This window comes from Anomaloglossus baeobatrachus, chromosome 3 (assembly GCF_048569485.1).
Source record: "Anomaloglossus baeobatrachus isolate aAnoBae1 chromosome 3, aAnoBae1.hap1, whole genome shotgun sequence".
Lineage (NCBI taxonomy): Eukaryota > Metazoa > Chordata > Amphibia > Anura > Aromobatidae > Anomaloglossus > Anomaloglossus baeobatrachus.
In genome coordinates, this window is record NC_134355.1 from 71,442,303 (window position 1) to 71,467,909 (window position 25,607).

Consider the following 25,607-nt stretch of genomic DNA (forward strand, 5'->3'; position numbering starts at 1 on the left):
AGGATAAGCTTCCCCCTCTGACTCGGGACCTTGGCAGAGCAATCCACAATATCTCATTGCTTAGGGCTAAGGTGGACGATCTAGAAAACAGATCCCGCAGAAGCAATCTCCGTCTGGTCGGGGTCCCAGAAAAGGCAGAAGGCAATAATCCAGTAGCTTTTTTTGAAATGTGGCTCCCCAAGACTTTGGGTATGGATCTGTTTTCTCCTTTCTTCACTATTGAGCGGGCACATAGGGTCCCCACTAGACCCCCACCACCAGGGGCACCCCCTCGTCCTATCCTCCTCAAGCTACTGCACTTCAGGGACAGGGACACTGCGCTCCGCAGAGCCCGGGAGATTAAGGATCTGGCTATTGACGGCCATAAGGTCTCACTGTACCCGGATTTTTCCACTGAAATCCAGCAGAGGAGAGCACAATTTATTGATGTCAAAAAACGCCTGAGGCAGCTGCAGATCTCTTACTCAATGCTATACCCTACCAGGCTGCGAGTGGTGGCGGATGGTGGGACAAAGTTTTTTGACACTCCAAAGGATGCAGCCGCATGGCTCGATACCAATGAAAAAGGACTGCGCAGAAATCACCGCTGAGGATTATTGCGGATTCTTTGCTGTTGGACTTACTGAGGTGAACGTGCTATGTTTCCCAGCTGGAACACTTATGGACGGTTGGCAGGAGCCACCCAGATAGGTTACTATGCAGTTGATGACTGTTCAGGAACTTAAACCGTTATGTGCTCTTACGGTTATGTTTAGCCCCACTTCCCTCTGTTTGAGAGGAATGTCCTGGTTTACTGTGTATGTTTTTATGTTGTTTGACCTTTTTGTTTTATGCACCTGTTTGGTCTATGCTCATCTATGGGAACTGCTGCAGATGGGTCCGGAGGTCCCCACTTGCTGCCCCCTGCTGTTACATATGTGTACTCACCCTTATGGCGAAGGAGGTTAATATAGTGGCCTGGAATGTGCGAGGATTGGGTGAAGCCACTAAAAGATGTGCAGTTTTTCTGTTTCTACAGCAGCTTAAGCCAGACATAATATTCTTATCAGAAACGCACTTGGTGAAGGAGCGGCTCCACTTGCTCCACAAAAAATGGATAGCCCATGAGTATCACTCTGTATATACCACACATTCCAGGGGGGTGAGTGTCCTGGTACACAGGACAGTGCCGTTTGAGTGTCTTAAAGCTTCTGTGGATCAGGAGGGTAGATTTGTATGTCTTTACTGTGTCCTTCATAATGTGCGCTGTGTTCTAGTTGCAATTTATATTCCGCCGCCATACACAGGGGAACCATTGAAACGTATCCTCAATTTTGTTGCTTCCCTCCCTGAGGTCCCCACCCTATTAGTAGGAGACTATAATAATTACTTGCACCCGTATTGGGATAAGTTACATACAGGGAATATCTCAGTGGGGGCGGCAGCTACATCCCTTGCCAGACTGATGGAGGAGGTGGGATATGTAGATATTTGGCGTATTAGAAACCCGCAGGTCCGGCAGTATTCATGCTATTCTAGTTCTCATCATTCACTGTCCCGGATTGACCTGGCCATTGGAAATGCTCAGCTGCTGCCTTGTGTAGCTTCAGTCACGTACCTGGCCAGGGGGGTGTCTGACCACTCCCCACTACAGGTCCGTCTAAGGCTTGGGGACCCAGACCGGCTGGCGGGGATACCTTGGCGGCTCAACCCTTTTTGGATACAACTGATAGGGGGCACTCTGACTGACACTATACGGGAATATTTTGTGACAAATGACGGTACGGCATCTAAACATATAGTGTGGGACGCAATGAAGGCGTATGTTCGTGGGACATATATTAGGGAAATTTGCACCCGAAAGGCGAAAACAAGAGAGCGCACTAAGTATCTGACGGACACTTTAGGTGATGCAGAACGACTTCTTATATCTAACCCTACAGATGATGCCAAGCGGGACTTAGAGAAGGCACAGAGAGCTCTGAGAGACCATATGACTTCCTTGGCCACTAACAAACGCTTTTTCCTTAAGCAGCGGTACTTTACGGAGGGGGAGAGTGTGGGACATCTCTTGGCTACAATTGCTAGGGCGCAGGAGGGATTGACCTATATCACCAAATTGAAACTTGACACTGGAGAGGAGGTGAGGGACAGCGGGAGGATTGTGGAGGTCATGCAACAGTATTACACCCAATTATACTCCTCTAAATCGCATTATGGGGATGAGGAACTGCGGGACTTTGTGGAGGAGATCACTCTCCCCAGTCTGTCAGATAGTGAGAGAGAATCCCTGAATAGAGATATAGACCTGGAGGAGCTGGAGGAGGCGCTCGGTCAAATCCAAAATGAAAAGGCCCCAGGTGCGGACGGACTCCCGGGGGAATTCTACAAATTATATACCCATCTGCTGCTGCCAAGACTCTTGGATGTGTTCAGAGATGCTGAGGAGAAGGGATCCCTCCCTGCATCCATGAGGGAGGCTATTATTGTTCTGATTTTAAAACCCGGGAAAGATCCGACCGCGCCTGACTCCTATCGCCCAATCTCGCTGCTTACATTAGATATTAAATTAATCGCTAAAATTCTAGCTAACAGATTGTCCCGGGTGATCACGTCAGTGATCCACGAGGATCAGACTGGATTCATCCCCAATAAATCTACTTCCATTAATTTGCGACGTTTATTCCTGGGGATACAGCTAAGTTCTGAGGGGAGAAACAAGGAGAGGGCAGTCCTGTCATTAGATGCAGCCAAAGCCTTTGACAGTATTGAATAGAATTTCCTATGGGTAGTTTTGGAGAAATTGGGTCTTGGCTCCAGATTTATTGGCTGGGTCAAATTGTTATATGCCTCTCCGCGGGCCAGGATTCGAGTTAATCGTTGTACCTCCTCGTCTTTTAATTTGGCCAGGGGCACGAGACAGGGCTGTCCTCTCTCTCCATTACTATTTGCAGCGGCAATTGAGCCATTGGCGGCTATGCTTCGTGCATCCGCTGGCGTAAAGGGGTTTGAGATAGGCGGTCTGGAGCATAAGGTTTCCCTCTATGCGGACGATTTGTTGCTGTATCTCAGGGAGGTGGGGACATCGGTGGGCCCAGCAATAAATATTATTATAGAATTTGGTAGGACTCCTAATAAACTGGAAGAAATCGGCCCTGCTCCCTATAGATCCACTCCCATCTAATTTTAGTACTCTGGGGCTGCCAATTCCGACGGTGGATAAATTTAAATACCTGGGGATTGTGGTTAGTGCCCGACCGCGTGATTACTACTCTCAAAATCTGGAACCAGTGCTGGCTCAGTTTAGGAACAAGATAGATGCCTGGTGTCGACTCCCACTGTCCCTTATTGGCCGTGCTAATCTACTTAAAATGGTACTGATGCCCAAACTTCTGTATCTTCTCCACAACGCCCCAATATGGATCCACTGGACATTTTTCCGTAAAATCAACACTTTGTTTCGGGAACTCTTGTGGCAAAAGCAGCAGGCTAGAATCCGCCTTGAGACCCTGCAGAGAGGGAAGGAGGATGGGGGTCTGGCAGTCCCCAACCCGTGGGTTTATTATGTTGCGGCACAGATGCAGCACTTCAGGGGGTGGGGAAAGGATGAGGCATATGACGCTGGGGGCAAATTGGTGAGGGGCCTTGCAGAATGGGGACACCCAGTGGCTTTTTTGGATGCAGGATACTCACCCAGAGGAGGAACATTATATCCAACATTATCATTGATGTACAAGGTGTGGGATAGAGGGAAGCAGTTGCTGGGAATATCAGGAATGACTGAGTACTGGCCTTTATGGCATAATCGTGGACTGGCGGAGCTGCAGAGACTCCCGGGTTGGAGAATGTGGGTGAGCAGGGGGGTGCATCAGGTGTCTCAGATTCTTCAGAATAATATACTTAAAAGATTTGACCAGCTTCAAGCTGAGTTTGGGATACCGCACAGTTCCTTTTACCAATACCTGCAGCTCCGTCATGCCTATGAGACACAGACACGTCGTATGGACATTAGGATAGAGCGGAATCACACTCTTACTGAATTGTTGACATCTGATCGCTCCTATGGTATTATTTCTAGGTTGTATACAGCGATGTTATCTAGACACCTCGACAAATTCCCTTTGCAGGCTAGAGAGAAGTGGGAGAGGGACCTGGGCCCTATGACAGAGGAACAGTGGGGTGAGGTCCTGTCTCAGACTCCAAGCCTTGCTGTATCTGAAGGCCAACGACTGTCGCAGCTATTCCTGTTACATAGAGTATATAGGACACCTAGTCTACTGCATAAGATGGGAGTTAGGATGGATGATCTGTGTCCTAGGTGCGGACAGGAAGGTGCGAATCTGATGCATATGATGTGGTCCTGTGGGAACATTGAAGATTACTGGAGGGCAGTACTAGATTTGGTTAGACAAGTTTTCAATATCCGTCTACAGCCAAGACCTATTATATGTATCCTGGGTCTACTGGGGGGGGGGTGGACTTGAGCTCGCCGGTAATGGTCGGTATTACACGTCTCTTGTACCAGGCTAGGAAACTGTTGGCCTACCACTGGTTGGACCCAGCGCCTCCGGTCATCGGGGATTTTAGGGAAAGAGTAAATGCTATACTTCGACTGGAGAGAGGAATATACCTTAAAAGAAATGCATTGAAAAAGTTCTAGAAGATCTGGGGGGCATGGTTGGATACCTCAGGCCTTCCCTCCTCGGCGTTACTGCAGGACAGTGCGAGCGACCAGGTCCTTCTCCTTCTGACCGGTTAACAAATTTCCTCAAATAGGGTGATATGCGTACTGCTGGAAGGTGTGTGCGTGTATGTGTGTGCATGTATATGTGTGTGCATGTATATGTGTGTGCGTGCGTGTATGTATATGTGTATATATATATAATGTCATAATGATGCTGGGTAAGCTATACTATGGAGAATATATTGGGAAATAATATGCACTTTGAGACCCATATTGAAATGAGACGTGGACTGCGGGTGCATTGTTTATTATGTTATTTGTGTGGTTTTTCTTATTGACTAAAGGTTTTTTCCCTTTCTGTGATATTTCTATGGAGGGAATTATTTTATGTGTTGTATAATTTTGATGTTAAATAAAAATGAACCTGATTTAAAAAAGAAGCGCCGGCAGTAACAGGACGACACAGAGGGTGCAGGTCAAGGTCTTTACTCACTGGTCACACACTGCCGTTGGAGCACCGAGCTACGCGGAGATGGGCTTCAGCCGATCCCAGATACTTCGGAGATCGAGGCCAGTGTTTCCCTCTGTGCATCTCCTTTCATCGGTTTCCCTCCACCCTCAGCTCCTGGGCCGTGGAACGGGTCACGGGTGCCTTCTGCACTCCCCGCGAACCCTAGGATTCCCCTTCTTTCCTAAGGACCAGAGTCGAGCCTCCAGCCCCAGAGCACGGGTCCCGAACTGTCCGTGTCTCTGCTTACCTCCTCCTGAGTGCGACCTAGCGCTTGCTGCGCCCAGAACAGACTGACTAAAGTGTGAAATGGCTCCTAAGGCCGTGGCCACACAGGGATCTACTGCGATCCTCGCATGACACTCGGCTCACGCTGGCAGCACAGCAGGAGCTGAGTCATGCGAGTGTCCCTGCGACTGAGGTCCGATCATGCGATCGGACCACAGCTGAGGAGGGGTGGGCTGACACTGGGGAGGGAGGGATTTATCTCCCGGTCTCCTCCGTTGCTGGCTATTGCTATTCTCTCTCTGCACTCACGGTACACTGGTATACCGTGAGTGTAGTGCAAATTTTTTTTTTTTTTTTCTCTCGCCCCATAGACTTGAATGGGTGCTAGAGAGACAAGACTTGCATTACACCTGCAGCATGCTGCGATTGTTTTCTCGGTCCGATTAGGGCTGAGAAAATAATCTCTCATGGGTTCTGGCACATAGGCTAATATTGGTCCGAGTGGAATGCAATAAAACATCACATTCCACTCGCTATGATTTTCATGCTTTGTGGCTTAGGCCTACCTACCACTGTTGGTGCCCCGCCTCCCAAGTTCCTGAACTAATGGGCAAGAGGTCCCATACCTCATGATGGCCACCCCAGCACCTGCCCTAGCCCAGTCCCAGTGGAGAGCTCCTGTCTTGTTGGTTGGTGGCTTACCGGTGATTACCTCCTCCATATCTGAGATGAATGCTGCACCTCTGCAGTACCTTGTGGTGCCCGAAGCCACAGGGACACCACAAGGGCATTCCACAATCTCACTGCTCTAACTGTAAAGAACACTTTCCTATTTAGCTGCCGGAATCACTTTTCTTCCACTCGCAGTGAGTGCCTCCTGGTCCTTAGTACTGTCTTTGGAGGGAATAAGTCATGTGCCAGTCCTTTATATTGACCACACATGTATTTCTACATATAAATGAGATCTGCCGTGAGATGAGGTTATATAATTGTTTGGGTTTTTTTTTTCTTTAAGCTAAACAAATCCAACTTTTTCAATGTTTCATCATATGGGTGGTGACTGTATGCAATTTAAGGGTAACCTTAACAGACCTTGAGAGCAAAGGAAGCAGCGTACACACTGCACTGGGGACATGTACACCATAAATATCCCTGCAAAATGCTGAGAAACGCTGCCCTGTGAAAGTGGCCTGGGTATGGTGATAACTGCTCATGACTGGATTATATTTATTTTATTTTTTTTTACTTTTGTGCCAAAATGACACTTGGTTAATGAATTTTGCACAGAATAAAACTTTTTTTTTTTTTTTCTCCTGTTTAACCAGTTCTGTGACTTATTGGGTTAAAATTGCACTCTCTTCTAAAATGTTACCAAAAATTACTCCAGAGTGGGGACTATACACTTGCCCTAATACTTAGAAAGATTTTCCGAATTGATGAATCAAAAACATCCGGAAGTCCAAACCTCCTGCAATGACTAGTGAAACAAGCCAACCTAAAAAAAAAAAAAAAAAAAAAAAAGCTTATTTTAATTTTATGTGCACATGCTACAGAAATTCTCTGTATAAAATCTGCACTGTCTGGCGCATGCAGATTTTGGTGCAGACTTCTCAAAAAAATGCATCAAAATCTGCATAAAAAAAAATACACTGGGTGCACATGGCCTAAAAAGTGCAGATGAATGGAATAATGCACAAACGTAGCAATAAATCCAGCACTCTAATATTTTTGATATTTAATATATATATATTATATATATTTTTTTAATATATAAAATGCAGCAAAAGATTTAATTTTAGATTGATTTAAAAAGGTTTGTGTAAATTGTACCCACAGAGGTAATCGCTACAGACAAGGAAGAAGTGGCTTTTAAGGACCTGGATGTTGCTGTTCTCGTGGGCTCCATGCCAAGGAGGGAGGGCATGGAGAGGAAGGACTTGCTGAAGGCCAATGTAAAGATTTTCAAGTCTCAGGGCGCTGCACTGGATAAATATGCAAAAAAGACGGTTAAGGTGACTTAATTATTTAAAAAATTTTTTTTTTATTTTTTTTTTTTATTTCGCCCCCCCCAATTCAATAGTAGTGTAATATGAACTGTCACGTATCGAAGTTAATAGCCGGGAAGATAAAGCAAGGATTAGACTTGTCCTAGGTTTTGTCATGCGAATGAGAGAAGTGGCTGAATCATTAAAGGGGTCCTCCAGGAATAAGATGTCGTTATATCAAAATACTCTTAATTGGCACAGAAGATCGGATGCAGTGAACATGTGCTGTAAGATGCAAGCAATCTGGCAGCAGCTGCTTGTCATTCTAAACAAAAAATGTGGACAGCAGTGTGAGCAGCCTCTTCTTACCTCAGCACTCCTGGTGTCTCCAGTATTAGGCTAGAGTATCCTCTAGGAGCACTTCTTGTCTTCCCTTTTTTTTAACATTGCAGAATTTTTGTATTTCTGTGTAACATTTTAATTCCATAGTGATTACCTCTTGAGACAAAACAAGTGGGGTGGTGTGTGTTGTATAAAAAAAAAAAAAAAGTTTCAAAATACCATTTAACACTTACTCCATATTTTTCTTGATCATCTGTTTGAAGCTCGGGCAGGGACCTAGGCCAGAGTCACACTTGCATATGACTCGCACAAGTGCAATGCGAGAAAATCTCACATTGCACTTGAACCAGTGTTAACTAATGAGGCACCTCCGATGGCTTTTTTTTTTTTTTTTTTTTCTTCTCTGCTTCAATCGGACTGAGGCCAAAAAAAAAAAAATCACAGCATGCTGCGATTGCGAAAGTATCTCGCATGAGGCTCTCCAATGCAAGTCTATGGGTGCGAGGAAAAAAAAAAACTGCACACAGATCACTCATTATACGTGCTGTTATACTTGCTATTATATGTGCTGTGCGAGGAAAAACTCCTTCAAATCACACAATTGCAGGAAAATCGCATCACATACGGATGGCTCACAGACCACGTTTTAAAAAAGAAGAAAAGACAAAACGCAGACTCTCATTAGCACTCGGACTCCTCTCCGGCATGAGAATCGTAGAGTAGATACACTTCTTAATATCAATTTCTTTGTCGCTCCTAATTGGGAGACCCAGACAATTGGGTGTATAGCTACTGCCTCCGGAGGCCACACAAAGCACTACACTTAAAAGTGTAAAGCCCCTCCCCTTCTGCCTATACACCCCCCGTGGGATCACGGGCTCCTCAGTTTTCATGCTTTGTGCGAAGGAGGTCAGACATCCACGCATAGCTCCACTGTTTAGTCAGCAGCAGCTGCTGACTATGTCGGATGGAAGAAAAGAGGACCCATACTAGGGCCCCCAGCATGCTCCCTTCTCACCCCACTTTTGTCGGCGGTGTTTGTTGAGGTACCCATTGCGGGTACGGAGGCTGGAGCCCACATGCTGCTTCCTTCCCCATCCCCCTTAGGGCTCTGGGTGAAGTGGGATTTTACCGGTCTCCAGGCACTGAGACCGTGCTCCATCCACAGCCCCTGGGGATTCTGCTGGATATGGAGCTGAGTATCGTCAGGGACAGGGCCCTGCTACGTCAAGGTACTCTGTGTCCCCGTACAGACCGCGCGCAGACACACTGCAGCATTGCTGGGTGTGTTAGTGCGCCGGGGACAACAGCGCTGCGCGCTTGTGCCATTACTAGCTACAGCTCTGCTGAGTGAGTCAATGTATTGGGAACTGCCGCGCCGGCCGCTGCTGTCAGTTCACGCTGCGGCGCGGCTGGGACTTGTGATGCGCCGGGGAATTCCGCGCTGGCCGTGCATATATGACGGCCGCGCTTATTACTCGAGTCCCCGGCTTTTGCGGCCTAGTTTCGTTTCGTTCCCGCCCCCAGGCCTGCCAGTCAGGGGAAGGGCGGGACGCTGTACAGAACGTCAGCGCCGAGGGCTGGAGTCTACTTTACATACTCCAGCCCTCACACTGGGCACAGTGGGACGCCAGTTTCCCGCACTTTGTCTGAGGCACGCCCACGGTCCGCCCCTCTTCACAGAACGCCGGCAGCCATTCCTGTGTGCAGTCTGAGCTGGAGAGGGGAGACAAGTTCTGGGAGACCCAGACACGGGATTCTGGCGACCACACACCCGCGTTTGAGCGGGCGGTAAGCGGCACCTCTGGTGCTGACCCCACTAGTGCCGAAGTGTACATTTGTATTTTTATGCTTACATGCTATACATTGCACTGTACGGTCGCTGGTGATTTTTGGCTATATACCCTCCTAGATTGCTCAGAGGAGACAACATCATGTCATCCGCAAAAAGAAAGGGTGCCAAGGCACAGGCTTTCTATGCTGCTTGTACCGCATGTGAGGCTACTCTACCGGCAGGTTCCACTGACCCCCATTGTGTGCAGTGCTCGGCCCCTGTGGCACTTGCTCGGCCGGGGCCTCTGCTAGAGGTGACCCAGGGAGAACCACCTGTGAATACTGTCCAGGTGACGGGGACGGAGTTTGCAGTTTTTGCTGATAGTTTGTCTGTGACTATGACTAAAATTCTAGAAACTTTGCAGTCTAGACCAGTAACTCAGACCATGGGCACTGTTGAATCATTGCTCCCTGGTCCCCCTCAGTTGGAACAGCTCCGGGCTCCGGGGGTGTCCCATGCATCCCAGGGTGAAGGCTCTGACACGGACGACAGTCCCAGACAGCCTAAGCGAGCTCGCTATGAGCGGCCCTCGACTTCATCACACTGGTCAGGGTCCCAGCAGGAGGACTCTCTGTATGATGAGGCGGAGGTAGCTGATCAGGATTCTGATCCTGAGACCGCTCTCAATCTGGATACTCATGATGGTGACGCCATAGTGAATGATCTTATAGCGTCCATCAATAGAATGTTGGATATTTCTCCCCCAGCTCCTCCTGTGGAGGAGTCAGCTTCACAGCAGGAGAAATTCCATTTCGGGTATCCCAAGCGTAACTTAAGTACTTTTCTGGACCACTCTGACTTTAGAGAGTCAGTCCAGAAACACCACGCTTATCCAGATAAGCGTTTCTCCAAACGGCTTAAGGATACACGTTATCCCTTTCCCCCTGACGTGGTCAAGGGCTGGACCCAGTGTCCCAAGGTGGATCCTCCAATCTCCAGGCTTGCGGCTAGATCCATAGTTGCAGTGGAAGATGGGGCTGCACTTAAAGATGCCACTGACAGACAGATGGAGCTCTGGTTGAAATCCATCTATGAAGCTATCGGCGCGTCGTTTGCTCCAGCATTCGCAGCCGTATGGGCACTCCAAGCTATTTCAGCTGGTCTTACACAGATTGACACGGTCACACGTACATCTGTTCCGCAGGTGGCATCCTTAACCTCTCAAATGTCTGCATTTGCGTCTTACGCGATTAATGCTGTCCTGGACTCTACGAGCCGTACGGCAGTGGCGTCCGCCAACTCCGTGGTTTTACGCAGAGCCTTGTGGTTAAGGGAATGGAAGGCAGATTCTGCTTCCAAAAAGTGCTTAACCAGTTTGCCATTTTCTGGTGACCGACTGTTTGGTGAGCGTTTGGATGAAATCATTAAACAGTCCAAGGGTAAGGATTCATCCTTACCTCAGCCCAGACAAAACAAACCCCAACAGAGGAGGGGACAGTCGGGGTTTCGGTCCTTTCGAGGCTCGGGCAGGTCCCGATTCTCCTCGTCCAAAAGGACTCAAAAGGATCAGAGGAGCTCAGATTCTTGGCGGGCTCAGTCACGCCCAAAAAAGACAGCCGGAAGACCCGCTACCAAGGCGGCTTCCTCATGACTTTCGGCCTCCTCTCTCCGCATCCTCGGTCGGTGGCAGGCTCTCCCGCTTTGGCGACATTTGGCTGCCACAGGTCAAAGACCGTTGGGTGAGAGACATTCTGTCTCACGGGTACAGGATAGAGTTCAGTTCTCGTCCTCCAACTCGATTCTTCAGAACTTCTCCACCTCCCGACCGAGCCGATGCTCTTCTGCAAGCGGTGTGCACTCTAAAGGCAGAAGGAGTGGTGACCCCTGTTCCTCTTCAGGAGCAAGGTCACGGTTTTTACTCCAATTTGTTTGTGGTGCCAAAAAAAGGACGGGTCTTTCCGTCCCGTTCTGGATCTAAAACTGCTCAACAAGCACGTGAAAACCAGGCGGTTCCGGATGGAATCCCTCCGCTCCGTCATCGCCTCAATGTCTCAAGGAGATTTCCTAGCATCAATAGACATCAAGGATGCTTATCTCCACGTGCCGATTGCTCCAGAGCACCAGCGTTTTCTACGCTTCGTTATAGGAGACGAACACCTTCAGTTCGTAGCTCTGCCTTTCGGGCTGGCGACAGCCCCACGGGCCTTCACCAAGGTCATGGCAGCAGTAGTAGCAGTCCTGCACTCTCAAGGTCACTCTGTGATCCCGTATTTGGACGATCTATTGTCAAGGCACCCTCTCAAGAGGCATGCCAACACAGCCTGAACGTTGCGCTGGAGACTCTCCAGAGTTTCGGGTGGATCATCAACTTTTCAAAGTCAAATCTGACCCCGACCCAATCGCTAACATATCTTGGCATGGAGTTTCATACTCTCTCAGCGATAGTGAAGCTTCCGCTGGACAAACAGCGTTCACTACAGACAGGGGTGCAATCTCTCCTTCAAGGCCAGTCACACCCCTTGAGACGCCTCATGCACTTCCTAGGGAATATGGTAGCAACAATGGAGGCAGTCCCTTTCGCGCAGTTTCATCTGCGTCCACTACAATGGGACATTCTCCGCCAATGGGACGGGAAGTCGACGTCCCTCGACAGGAACGTCTCCCTTTCTCAGGCGGCCAAGGAATCTCTTCGGTGGTGGCTTCGTCCCACCTCATTGTCAAAAGGAAAGTCCTTTCTACCCCCATCCTGGGCGGTGGTTACGACAGACGCGAGTCTTTCAGGGTGGGGAGCAGTTTTTCTCCACCACAGGGCTCAAGGTACGTGGACTCAGCAAGAGTCCACCCTTCAGATCAATGTTCTGGAAATCAGAGCAGTGTATCTTGCCCTACAAGCCTTCCAGCAGTGGCTGGAAGGCAAGCAGATCCGAATTCAGTCGGACAACTCCACAGCGGTGGCATACATAAACCACCAAGGAGGAACACGCAGTCGGCAAGCCTTCCGGGAAGTCCGGCGGATTCTGATGTGGGTGGAAGACATGGCATCCACCATATCCGCAGTTCACATCCCAGGCGTGGAAAACTGGGAAGCAGACTTCCTCAGTCGCCAGGGTATGGACGCAGGGGAATGGTCTCTTCACCCGGACGTGTTTCAGGAGATCTGTTGCCGCTGGGGGATGCCGGACGTCGACCTAATGGCGTCCCGGCACAACAACAAGGTCCCGGGTTTCATGGCACGGTCTCATGATCACCGAGCTCTGGCGGCGGACGCCTTAGTTCAAGATTGGTCGCAGTTCCGGCTACCTTATGTGTTCCCACCTCTGGCACTGTTGCCCAGAGTGCTGCGCAAGATCAGGTTCGACTGCCGCCGCGCCATCCTCGTCGCTCCAGACTGGCCGAGGAGGTCGTGGTACCCGGATCTGTGGCACCTCACGGTAGGCCAACCTTGGGCACTACCAGACCGACCAGACTTGTTGTCCCAAGGGCCGTTTTTCCATCGGAATTCTGCGGCCCTGAACCTGACTGTGTGGCCATTGAGTCCTGGATCCTAGCGTCTTCAGGATTATCTCAAGAGGTCATTGCCACCATGAGACAGGCTAGAAAACCATCCTCCGCCAAGATCTACCACAGGACGTGGAAGATATTCTTATCTTGGTGCTCTGCTCAGGGAGTTTCTCCCTGGCCATTTGCATTGCCTACTCTTCTTTCCTTCCTGCAATCCGGTTTGGAAAAAGGTTTGTCGCTAGGCTCCCTTAAAGGACAAGTCTCAGCGCTATCTGTATTTTTTCAGAAACGCCTAGCACGACTTCCTCAGGTACGCACGTTCCTGCAAGGGGTCTGTCATATCGTCCCTCCTTACAAGCGGCCGTTAGAGCCCTGGGATCTGAACAGGGTTCTAATTGCTCTCCAGAAGCCGCCTTTCGAGCCTATGAGGGATGTTTCCCTTTCTCGCCTTTCACAGAAAGTGGCCTTTCTAGTAGCGGTCACGTCTCTTCGGAGAGTGTCCGAGATAGCAGCGCTGTCATGCAAATCTCCCTTCCTGGTGTTTCACCAGGACAAGGTGGTTCTGCGCCCGATTCCGGAGTTTCTCCCTAAGGTGGTATCCCCCTTTCATCTCAATCAGGATATCGTCTTACCTTCTTTGTGTCCTCATCCAGTTCATCAATGTGAAAAGGATTTGCATTTGTTGGATCTGGTGAGAGCACTCAGAATCTACATTTCCCGCACGGCGCCTCTGCGCCGCTCGGATACACTCTTTGTCCTTGTCGCTGGTCAGCGTAAAGGGTCGCAAGCTTCCAAATCCACCCTGGCTCGGTGGATCAAGGAACCAATTCTTGAAGCCTACCGTTCTGCTGGGATTCCGGTTCCCTCAGGGCTGAAGGCCCATTCTACCAGAGCCGTGGGTGCACCCTGGTCATTACGGCACCAGGCTACGGCTCAGCAGGTGTGCCAGGCGGCTACCTGGTCGAGTCTGCACACTTTTACCAAGCATTATCAGGTGCATACCTACGCTTCGGCGGACGCCAGCCTAGGTAGACAAGTCCTTCAGGCGGCGGTTGCCCACCTGTAGGAAAGGGCTGTTTTTACGGCCCTATCACGAGGTGTTATTTTACCCACCCAGGGACTGCTTTTGGACGTCCCAATTGTCTGGGTCTCCCAATTAGGAGCGACAAAGAAGGGAATTTTGTTTACTTACCGTAAATTCCTTTTCTTCTAGCTCCAATTGGGAGACCCAGCACCCGCCCTGTTTTCTTAGGGATTTTTGTTTTTTCGGGTACACATGTTGTTCATGTTGAATGGTTTCAGTTCTCCGATGTTTCTTCGGATCGAATTTGTTTTTAAACCGTTATTGGCTTTCCTCCTTCTTGCTCTTGCACTAAAACTGAGGAGCCCGTGATCCCACGGGGGGTGTATAGGCAGAAGGGGAGGGGCTTTACACTTTTAAGTGTAGTGCTTTGTGTGGCCTCCGGAGGCAGTAGCTATACACCCAATTGTCTGGCTCTCCCAATTGGAGCTAGAAGAAAAGGAATTTACGGTAAGTAAACAAAATTCCCTTCTTTCAGCTCCTAAGGAGGGCCTAAACTCTTAGTGCAAATCAACAGAGTGGATAAACCGCCTTCTATTTTATCTGCTCCTGCCACTTCTGTGTGCTATCAATTGGCCTAAGGCCTCTTTCACACGTCCGTGAAAATCACGCACGTTTTTCCCAGACGTGTCAAAGGTTCCTATTGCCCTCCATGTGTCGTGTTTATGGCTCACGTGTGTTCTCGGTCTGTTAACCGTGATAACACACGGAGAACAGGAACTTTCTGCTCCCCTATCCCTGGCTTCGCTGTCCGTGGTGCTTATCTTCGGTCTCCAGTCCTGCCGACTCCCCGCTGCTGCCGGCCCTCAGTGGAGTGAATATGCAATGAGCATAATGAGCGGGGGTCGGAAGCAAGTGACAGCAGCGGCAGAGACAGCAGCGCTGGAGAAGGTGAGTATAGAAATGTTTTTTATTTCAGACACGTGTGTTTTCTGGGTGCGGTCCATGTGATGCCAGAGAAAAACTGCCATGTTTGTGTGGAGCACACGGGCACATGTATGCTCCACGCGGACACAGTCCATGGCAAAACACACACGTGAGCGCAGACCCATTGACTTTAATGGGCCTACGTGTGCCCATGTCTGCGGCACGTGAGGAAACGGACCAAACACGTATCGGAGACACGGACGTGTGAAGGAGGCCTAAGGCACAGTCACCGAATCTTTAGCCAAAAATCTTGATTTTTAAGCATTATGTCCTCACTATATAAATGATGGAGGCAAAAGTGCATAAATGTCAATATGTAACTTTTTTTTTTTTTTTTTCTTTCCTTTTTTTTTTTAGGTGATTGTTGTGGGAAATCCTGCAAACACCAACTGCCTGACTGCACTAAAGTCTGCTCCATCCATCCCCAAAGAGAACTTCAGTTGTCTCACTCGCTTAGATCATAACAGGGCAAAGGCTCAGGTATGGAACTACCTTGTAAAATGGCATTTACTGTATGAAGAAAAACCTTTGGTAACTGATTTGGGCTTCTTTCACCTTTTCATGTGTGGTTTAGCCCCCCCCATTGACTTGTAAGGCTGTTATCTTGTAGTCCATGGGGGAACTATGAAATACACTGCATTGTTTGACGCCATTTTCCCCATAATTGCAGCATTCTCACGTTTGCAGGTCTCATGCCCCCCCCCCCCCCACTCCCCTGGTGATTTATACACCCATCACCTCTCCTATGGATAGCTAGTGATCTTAAAGGGAATTGGTGGGATCAACTCTCCGAGGCGATCTGTATGGACATAGAAAGTTTAAATGGAGTACTTCTTCTTTTTTTTTTTTATCTGGGATCTGATGTCTTTTTTATTCCTGAGACGCTCATACTAATTAATATGTGAATGAGCTATTAAACTAAGGGATGGACACAGATCTCCCTGAGAATCTGCTCACAGAGGTTACATAAAATAACAGGAGGTTTTACCGGTATGAGACATGTAGGTCAGGAGAGCAGACTGTCAGTCATTACATGTCTCGCACCGGTAATGCCTCCTTTCATTTTAATAAGCTCTGGAGGCAGATTCTGAGTTCTGGCCCATAGATCGTAACAGCTCTTTTAGAAAAACATGTATTTCTCTGTAATATGACTTGAGATCGCAGATATCAAGGTGAGACATTATTCAGCATGATTCTACTGACAGATTCCCTCGAAGTATGGAAAAATGTTTTTTGTTTTTGTTTTTTTTGTCTTGATCAAGCAAGTTAAACAATTTACTGCTTATCTACAAGTTCTACGATTTTTGGTGGGGTCTGACAACTTCTTGATCAGTGCAGGTCTCAGTAGTCAGTCATCCTGTAGAGATGTGATAAAAGGGATTGTCCAGTCTCCACTACCTCGCCTCTAATCTACGGTGATCTGCTTGTAAGACTTGTTTTTTTTTCTATTTTTCCAGATTGCAATTCGTCTTAATGTGACATCCGATGATGTTAAGAACGTGATTATCTGGGGTAATCATTCCTCCACTCAATATCCTGATGTTAGTCATGCTGTTGTAAAGCTGCAGGGGAAGGATGTGAGCGTCTCCGACGCTGTGAAGGATGACAGCTGGCTGAAAGGATGCTTCATATCGGTAAGAGGAGATCCAAGTATAAACCTCACAGCATGGTAAATCTACTGTGCTTAGACCAAAATAACGCCATTGCAGTACTATTTCACATTGGTTTGCAGTGGAAATGATTTTAGTTTGAACTGGTATTTTTCCCTTTTAAAGGGGTATTACCATTTCCAAGATCCTATATGTACTATGTATAATGGCAATTGCCTCCAATTAGAAATGTAGTATAGTTCTCCTGATTCATTATCACTTATCTCATGTTCAGGGCATTGCAGGATCTTAGGTTTCCATAGTTGTGACCACTAGCAACTAACTATTTGCATGGGCGTAAGGCCGGGTACACATATCCGGCTTTTCACCGGTTTGACGGATGCGGCGCACGCCAGTACAGTATGATACAGTACACCGGCAGCGCCGTAACTTCCGGGTCACATGCTCTGGTCACGTGACAGCATGTGACCGGCGCTTGTTGCGCTGCCAGTGTACTGTATATATACACTGTACTGGCATGCGCCGCATCCGTCAAACCGGCGAAAAGCCGGATATGTGTACCCAGCCTAACATGGATCCCTATATTGCTGCATTGCCCTGAATGAGGTATGTGACATAGTGACTCAAGAACTATACTCCTTTCTTTTTTTTTTTTTTTTTTTTTTTTTTATTAAACAATTAGGAATCCATACAGAGAAAATATATTGCATCTTATATAACTGTTAGAGGTGTACATTGAAAGAACATGCGGTCTATAAATCAGGTTCTTCCTCTGTATAAAAAAAATAAAAATTCTTAGATCAGTTATATAAATTGAGCCTACAAACATGGCTCCACAGAACTACACTACATTTCTAATTGGAGGAAATTGTTATTAAATTATTTTTGAATGATTTAATTGGTATCTAATTTTATTAAATTTATTTTAATTATTTTAGTGAGATGGGGAAAAATCCTTTTATTAAGCTTGGATTTGGATTCTAGATGAAGCATAAAGCCATTACTCTATTAATGTTGGTACAATAAACAAAACACAACACAAGGGTCTGTGGCCTCAGGCTGTTTCATCTTCTGTATATGATCCTCCTGAATTGTAAAGCGCTGCGGAATATGTTGGCACTATAGAAATAGATTAATAATATAATTTTATTAATATATTAATAATAATATATTATTATATTAATAATATATTATTATTATTATATTAATAATATATCTTCAAGAGTAACTGTCATTATCATTAATTTCAGGAACTATTAGTACATGTGAATAAGGTACATTACAGACTTCCTTATCCATGTTTCAATTCATGAGTGTAAAATGTTTTCAGTGACTACAGACGCTCACATAAGAGATAAGAAATGACAGTTGGTGCTTATGAAATTCTATGGAAGCGCTGGAGGCCGACATTCTGCGCCTGGTTCTCCGTACACTGGGTGATTCTCCTTTAGAGCTTTGGAGATGGCAGCTGATGCTGATAATCCCGGTAATGGGATTCTGTGTAATCACTGATTTTTATTTTACCTGTCAATTGAGAATAAATGAGATTAGCTCAAGTGAAAGCAATTTCTATAAGATTTTACATTATTGATTTGTAAAATAATGGTTCCACACTCGGCGATGATATTTTAACACAGGGGCCTGTGACCACTGCAGCCAATCGCTGGCTGAGACTGGTCCCTGTTCGTCACTTTTATGTTGCGACGGACCAAGAAGTAAAGGCGGCACTTATTTAATTTAATTTTGGCAATACAAGTGAATAGCCACGTAATCCGTTGTATAGGCTGCAGATATGAAATACACAGTGCCACATAAAGGGCTTGTCCCACAAACAGTTACATTTTAATCATCAGATCTTGTAATAAACACATCCACTTGTGATTATTTTCTGATCTCCGCACAAACTCAAGTTTTAATCTTATAAATGAGTCCTTACTGTGTAATGGCTGTGGCTGATCATACAATAGCTCCTGGGCCGGGGAGGAAGAACAAGGAAGGCCATGTTCACAGAAGGGTGTTGGGGTTTTTTTTTTTTTTTTGTGTTCTGCACCCAAAACTGCAAGGAAAAAAGAAGCAACATGTGCACAGAACTTCAGAATTGTCATTGACTTTGCTGGCAGAAGGATAGACATGAAGATTTGAGCAATATACTGCACCACATTTGCAACCATAAATCTTTTAGGGTGGAAACACATCTATGCGAGTAAAATCGGTCCGACTGGGCTGAAAAAAACTCGGCTGATTTTAGTTCACGTTAGGTGCGAGTGCAACGCAAGTGCGATGCTATTTCTGAATAAATTAATGATTTTACTTGCGTGTGTAATGCGTATTTCTTACTATGTCATCTGCCATACAGCGCTGCTACATGGCCGCTGACAGCAGACAGACAGCCATGTAGCAGAGCTGAATGGCAGATGACAGCAGACACAGACAGAGCCGCACAATCAGAATGAACTCGGGTGAACTTCACCTGACTTCATTGTCATGCTGCGGCTCTGTGCCGCGTCCTGATTAGCGGTCACCTGTGAAGGGCTCACCGGTGACCACTAATCCCCCGAGTGACTGAAGTTAGCAGCCCTCTCTCATATACTCACCGATCCCCGGCGCGGCGCTGCACGGCATTCACACTGCTGCGGCACCTTTTACCATTTTGAAAAAGCCGGTCGCTCATTAATCAATCTCGTATAACCTTCTTTCCCCGCCCACAGGCGCCTATGATTGGTTGCAGTGAGACACGCCCCCACGCTGAGTGACAGGTGTCTCACTGCACCCAATCACAGCAGCCGGTGGGCGTGTCTATACCGTGCAGTGAAATAAATAAATAATTAAAAAAAAAATGGCGTGCGGTCCCCCCCAATTTTAATACCAGCCAGATAAAGCCATACGGCTGAAGGCTGGTATTCTCAGGATGGGGAGCTCCACGTTATGGGGAGCCCCCCAGCCTAACAATATCAGCCAGCAGCCTCCCAGAATTGCCACATACATTATATGCGACAGTTCTGGGACTGTACCCGGCTCTTCCCGATTTTGCCCTGGTGCGTTGGCAAATCGGGGTAAAAAGGGGTTAATGGCAGCCCATAGCTGCCAATAAGTCCTAGATTAATCATGTCAGGCGTCTATGGGACACCCTCCATGATTAATCTGTAAGTTACAGTAAATACACACACACACACACACACACACACACACACACACACACACACACACACACACACACACACACACACGAAAAATCCTTTATTAGAAATAAAAAAACACAAACCCATTCCCTCATTACCAATTTAATAAGCCCCAAAAAGCCCTCCATATCCGGCGTAATCCACGGACCTCCAGCGTCGCTTCCAGCATGAAGGTGACAGGAGCTGCAGCAGACACCGCCGCTCCGGTCACCTCCAAGCAGCAACTGAGGTGAGTAGCGCGATCAGCTGAGCTGTCGCTGAGGTTACCCTCGGCCACCGCTGGATCCTCCAACAGTGACAGTGGGTAACCTCAGTGACAGCTCAGCTGATCGCGCTACTCACCTCAGTTGCTGCTTGGAGGTGACCGGAGCGGCGGTGTCTGCTGCAGCTCCTGTCACCTTCATGCTGGAAGCGACGCTGGAGGTCCGTGGATTACACCGGATATGGAGGGCTTTTTGGGGCTTATTAAATTGGTAATGAGGGAATTTGTTTGTGTGTTTCTAATAAAGGATTTTTCGTGTGTGTGTGTGTGTGTGTGTGTGTGTGTGTGTGTGTTTATTTACTGTAACTTAGATTAATCATGTTACATGTCAGGCGTCTCATAGACGCCTGACATGATTGATCTAGGATTTAGTGGCAGCTATGGGCTGCCAATAACTCCTTTATTACCCCGATTTGCCAACGCACCAGGGCAAATCGGGAAGAGCCGGGTACAGTCCCAGAACTGTCGCATATAATGTATGCGGCAGTTCTGGGCGGCTGCTGGCTGATATTGTTAGGCTGGGGGGCTCCCCATAACGTGGAGCTCCCCATCCTGAGAATATGGCTTTATCTGGCTGGTATTAAAATTGGGGGGGGACCGCACGCCATTTTTTTTTTAATTATTTATTTCACTGCACAGTATAGACCCGCCCACCGGCTGCTGTGATTGGGTGCAGTGAGACACCTGTCACTCAGCGTGGGGGCGTGTCTCACTGCAACTAATCATAGGCGCCTGTGGGTGGGGAAAGCAGGGAATACGAGATTGTTTAATGAGTGGCCGGCTTTTTCAAAATGGTAAAAGCCGCCGCAGCAGTGTGAATGCCGTGCAGCGCCGCGCCGGGGATCGGGGATCAGGGAGTATGAGAGAGGAGGGGAAAATGACCGACAGACTGTGAGAGAGGGACAGAGATAGTGACGGACCAACAGAGAGAATAGAGACCGAGAGGGAGAGACCGACTGACGAGAATAGTGATTGACAGACATTGTGAGACATCGCTCGTTTCCAGTGTTTTAGGAAACATGCGAGAAATGTATTTAGAAAATCTGATGTCACTAGGATGGTGTGAGTGCCCTCCCGTGACATCCGATTTTTTTTTTTTTTTTTTTTTTTTTTTTTTTTTTTTTTTTTTTTTCTCTCTCAGTCCGATTCGGACTGAGAAAAAAATCGCAGATGAGAGCTGAATCATTCACTAACATGTGTCCGATTCCAATGCGAGATTTTCTCGCATTGCTCTACTGCGAGAAACTCGCAAGTGAGAAGCAGCCCTTAGGCTGTGTGCGCACGCTGAGTTGTTACTGTCCTATTCCATCCCATTACATTAAACCATGCTAATGACCTCCATGTTACACGACCAGGAAAGCTTAAAGAAAAATGGTAAAATAGTTTTCTTTAGGCCGGGGCCACACGGGGACTACTGCGATCCACTTGCATGACAATCTGCTTGTGCTGGCAGTACACCAGAGCCGAGTGTCATGCGTGTCCTTGCAACTGAGGTCCGTTCGTGCGAGCAGACCTCAGCTGCGGGGGGCTACTGCCATTCTCGCACTGCACTGGCAGTACACCGGTGTACCGCGAGTGCAGTGCGATTTTTCTCTCGCCCCATTCACTTGAATGGGTGCGAGAGTCTCTCATTACAATCGCAGCATGCTGCGATTATTTTCTCATCCCTAATCTGACCGAGAAAACAATCGCTCATGTGCTGACACACAGGTTAATATTGGTCCGAGGGGAATGCGATGTTTTATCGCACTTCACTCGCACTGTTTTTCTCGCCGTGTGGCTTAGGCCTTACTGTCTAAATCTAGGTGCTTTTTATGGTAAGGAGAGTCTTGGATCAAGAAATACAGTAAATGAACTTTATTTGTGGGCCAACGCTTTCTAACTTGCATTATTTTATTTATTTATTCTCTGTAGCTTAGACTATATTTTGTAAAATGGTATATTTGCACGTGCCCATGTCCTTTTTAAAGGAAATCATTACTGGTGACCTTCTCATAGGGTCGTGCACATCTGCACTGCTGATAAAATGGGGATTTTTGACTTTAGGAGTTTCAATTTGAGCCTGTGTCTTTTTATAGACTGTGCAGCAGCGCGGTGCAGCTGTGATTGCAGCACGGAAGTTATCTAGCGCGATGTCCGCTGCCAAAGCCATCTGCGATCATGTGCGGGACATCTGGTTTGGAACCCCAGAGGTAAATAATGGCAAACGTGTGTGTGTGTGTGTGTGTGTGTGTGTGTGTGTGTGTGTGTATATATGTATGAATAATAATCCATCAATCCACTTACAGACAAAAAAAACAGTATATTCTGTGGGGTGTGTTTTTTTTTTTTTTTTTTTTTTTTTTTTTATAAAAAAAAAGTAAACTGCAACATTTTATTTTTGGTCACTGTGGGCTGACTGGGGTCCCCTTTTTAAGGCAAGGTTCACATTTCCGTTGTTTTGCATCAGTCACATGCGTTGCTTGACGCTTGTGACTGATGCGTTGTACAACGGATGACAATAATTTGTAATTCATTGCCATGAGAAAGCGGATTGCGTTGTAAAACGAGAACAATCAGCTGATCGTTCACAATAGCCGACTGCCGGCTTTTGAGATTGATCAGCTGATCTCCCGTCGGCCGGCCATTGTGAACGATCAGCTGATCGCTCTCAAAAAGCCAGCGGCCGGGAGATCAGCTGATAGTTCGGCCGCCGAGAGAGAGCATGCGCAGCGAAATCAAAAGGATTCCGCTGCTCAAAAAAGTTACACTCTGCGTTCCTGCCGCCCGACGATCAGTTGTTTCACGACTGATCAGTCGGGCGGTGGGTGTAACGCAGCGTCATCAGACACAATTCGCCGCTCGTATAAGTCTCTGGGAAACAACGGAATCCGCCAAACGGATTGCGTTGTTTATCAGAGCGGCGGATTGTGACTGATTATATATATAAATAAAATCTGGCAATAAATGTAATCGTGACTCTACTTGAGCCCAGTTTTAATGATCACTAAAAAGCCCATTACACACCGCTCTGTGCAGTTTGAGTTGCTATTATTTGGGGCATACACTTTAGACTGATAGAAAATGGTGTTCAGCAAATTGCACATGGCTTGTGTAGGCGTAACATTGTCTTTGTAAATTGCCCCCAGTGTACTAATCCCGTGTAGCACTGCTTATTGAAGGTTACGGCCAGTAGACATGGCTGTTGGTGCCTTTTTTTCCTTTGCTTCCCTTCTGTATACTCCCTGGCTACATTAACTTGTAATGACTCCATATTCAGGATCAGGGCTTCATATTATCAGAATCTCCATGTATTTGGAGATAGTCGGCTGGTATGACAAGCTCCCTTATTACCAACTTTTCATCTCCTAGGGGGAATTTGTTTCCATGGGTGTGATCTCTGATGGAAATGCGTATGGAGTACCCAATGAGCTTCTGTATTCCTTCCCCGTTACAATCAAGGTATGATACTTTAGGTCATTGACTTTTAGGTTTTCTCCTCAGATTCTATATTAAATATTGTGCTCTTTTCAAACAGGACAAGACATGGAAAATCGTCCAAGCCCTCAAAATTGATGACTTCTCCCGTGAAAAGATGGACGCCACAGCCAAAGAACTTCATGAGGAGAAGGATATGGCCTTTGATTTCCTCTCAATTGCGTGACTAGAAATTGATCCCAAACTGCACTCAAGTCCTGAAAAAATGAAAAGCAGTCTCTAAGTTTTAGTATCAAGTGCTTATTTATGTCTACAACCATTCTCTGTAGTAAAGTCACTGAACACCACCACACCGGATCTGGTTTTGGATCTGTGACTAAGTCATTCCTAGCAATAGTGAATTAAAAATCCAACAAACCCTGTTTGGGGTGTACACGATATTGTCTCCTGGAGTGGTTTTTACTTTAGCCAGAGGGATTACAAGGAATAGATTAAGCCTGTACACTCTTAAGGGTGCTTTACACGCTGCGACATCACTAGCGATCTCGTTAGCAATGTAAAACGCCAGACAGCACATACGATTTGCCAAGATCGCACATGTGACCGGCGATACAAAAAATGACCTATGTGCGATCTCGGCAAAACTTATCTACAATCTGGCTTGTCGCATCGCTAATGAGATCGCTAGCGACGTCGCAGCATGCAAAGCACCCTTTAGACTTTTAAAGTAAAATGCAAATTGGGTGCTCAGCGCACTGTGGGTGGTCTGGAGAACCAGCCTTGTCAATTTGGACAACCAGATTCTCCCCATTTCATTGGTTGTCAGAATTTGGGCTCAGTGGAGTAGGGGGGAGAAGTTAAGTGTTCAGATTGACTGACTGACTGACTGACTGACTGACGCATGGGGTTAGAACCATCCATGGTGCACTGGCAACATTTCAGTGTTACTTCAGGTAGGTTCCCTTCTATCAACCTGCAGATCTAGGTTTAATAGCATTTTGGAAGGTGTCTGTCCGCTATACTGAAAGTGACGAGGACTGTAGCCACACCTACGTGACTAAAAGCCAGTGACTCCTGGACAGGACACTGATGGCCACAGTGGGCGCATGTTCTATTTCTCATGGTTGGAACACGTACAGCCCACGGAATTTGGAACGGGTGATCTTTTTCCTTAGTAGTTAAACTTTATCCTTACACTGAACACACACACCGCTCCTCCTATGGTAAAGGTTTGGCAGATTGTGACCATTAAAATAATATAGATAGATAGATAGATAGCCACGGCACATTATGGTGATGCACGTGCAGTAAAGATTATGGATCTGCAGATCGGCTTGTCTTATTACTTAATTATCTTGGTTCAGTGAGGCTGTTAACAACAAGCTGCTTATGGCCTTCTGTTTTTTTAAGAAATTATTCCTGGTTAATCTGCTAAAAATTTAAAATTGAAGAATTGGGATTTTCTGCCCCGTTTCCCCTCTCCGAAAGGCTGGAACTACGTGGTGTCACGTTGTGTAAGATTGTGGTGACATTGTCACTTACTGTGATACTGAGCTGCAAATGTTTCCAGATGTGGCTCGTCACAAGGTCCACTTGCCTGGACGTCAATGTAATTTCCAAGCGATCTTAATATTTGTCTCTAAACTAGACTCTCAACAATTTGTTGCACAGATATTTTGAGCTGTGACTTGCCTGAGAATTAGGCTGAGATTATGGCAATTTCAACGGCCTCTTAGGCTATGTGCCCATGCTGCAGAAAATGCGCGGATTTTGCCGCGGATTTCTTGCGGAAAAGCCGCGGATTTCCCGAAAATCTGCAGCTCAGGCACTTCCCAGCCATTTCTATGGCATTTTGGAAATGCTGTGCCCACGCTGCGGATTTTTCCGCGGCGGATTTCGTGCGGATTTTGATCCGGGAAAAATCTGCAAAATGTCAATTATTGTTGTGGATTTTCATCCAGATTTTGGCTTTAAAATTGGGGGGAAAAAAAAAAAAATCCACGGCAAATCCGCACCTTTGAAAAGGTGCGGATTTTGCAGGAAAGCTGCGGATTTTGATGCTGAAAAATCCGCAGCTACATTCTCCCGTGGACACATAGCCTTAGGTGTTGTGGCCAAATGTTGCAGCGC

The 25,607-nt window shown here is 47.0% G+C and overlaps 1 protein-coding gene across 1 annotated transcript in view; it reads left to right on the forward strand.

The window, feature by feature from the left end:
• The window catches only part of MDH1 (malate dehydrogenase 1), a 33,861-nt gene extending 9,946 nt beyond the window's left edge, over positions 1–23,915 (forward strand). Inside the window, exons 4-9 of the mRNA XM_075338047.1 lie at positions 7,236–7,411; positions 15,367–15,489; positions 16,467–16,643; positions 22,139–22,252; positions 23,412–23,501; positions 23,578–23,915. Of these exons, the coding sequence (XP_075194162.1) occupies positions 7,236–7,411; positions 15,367–15,489; positions 16,467–16,643; positions 22,139–22,252; positions 23,412–23,501; positions 23,578–23,703 (806 nt within the window). The 3' untranslated portion in view covers positions 23,704–23,915. The remainder of the gene's footprint in view (positions 1–7,235; positions 7,412–15,366; positions 15,490–16,466; positions 16,644–22,138; positions 22,253–23,411; positions 23,502–23,577) is intronic.
• Positions 23,916–25,607: the final 1,692 nt, after the last annotated feature.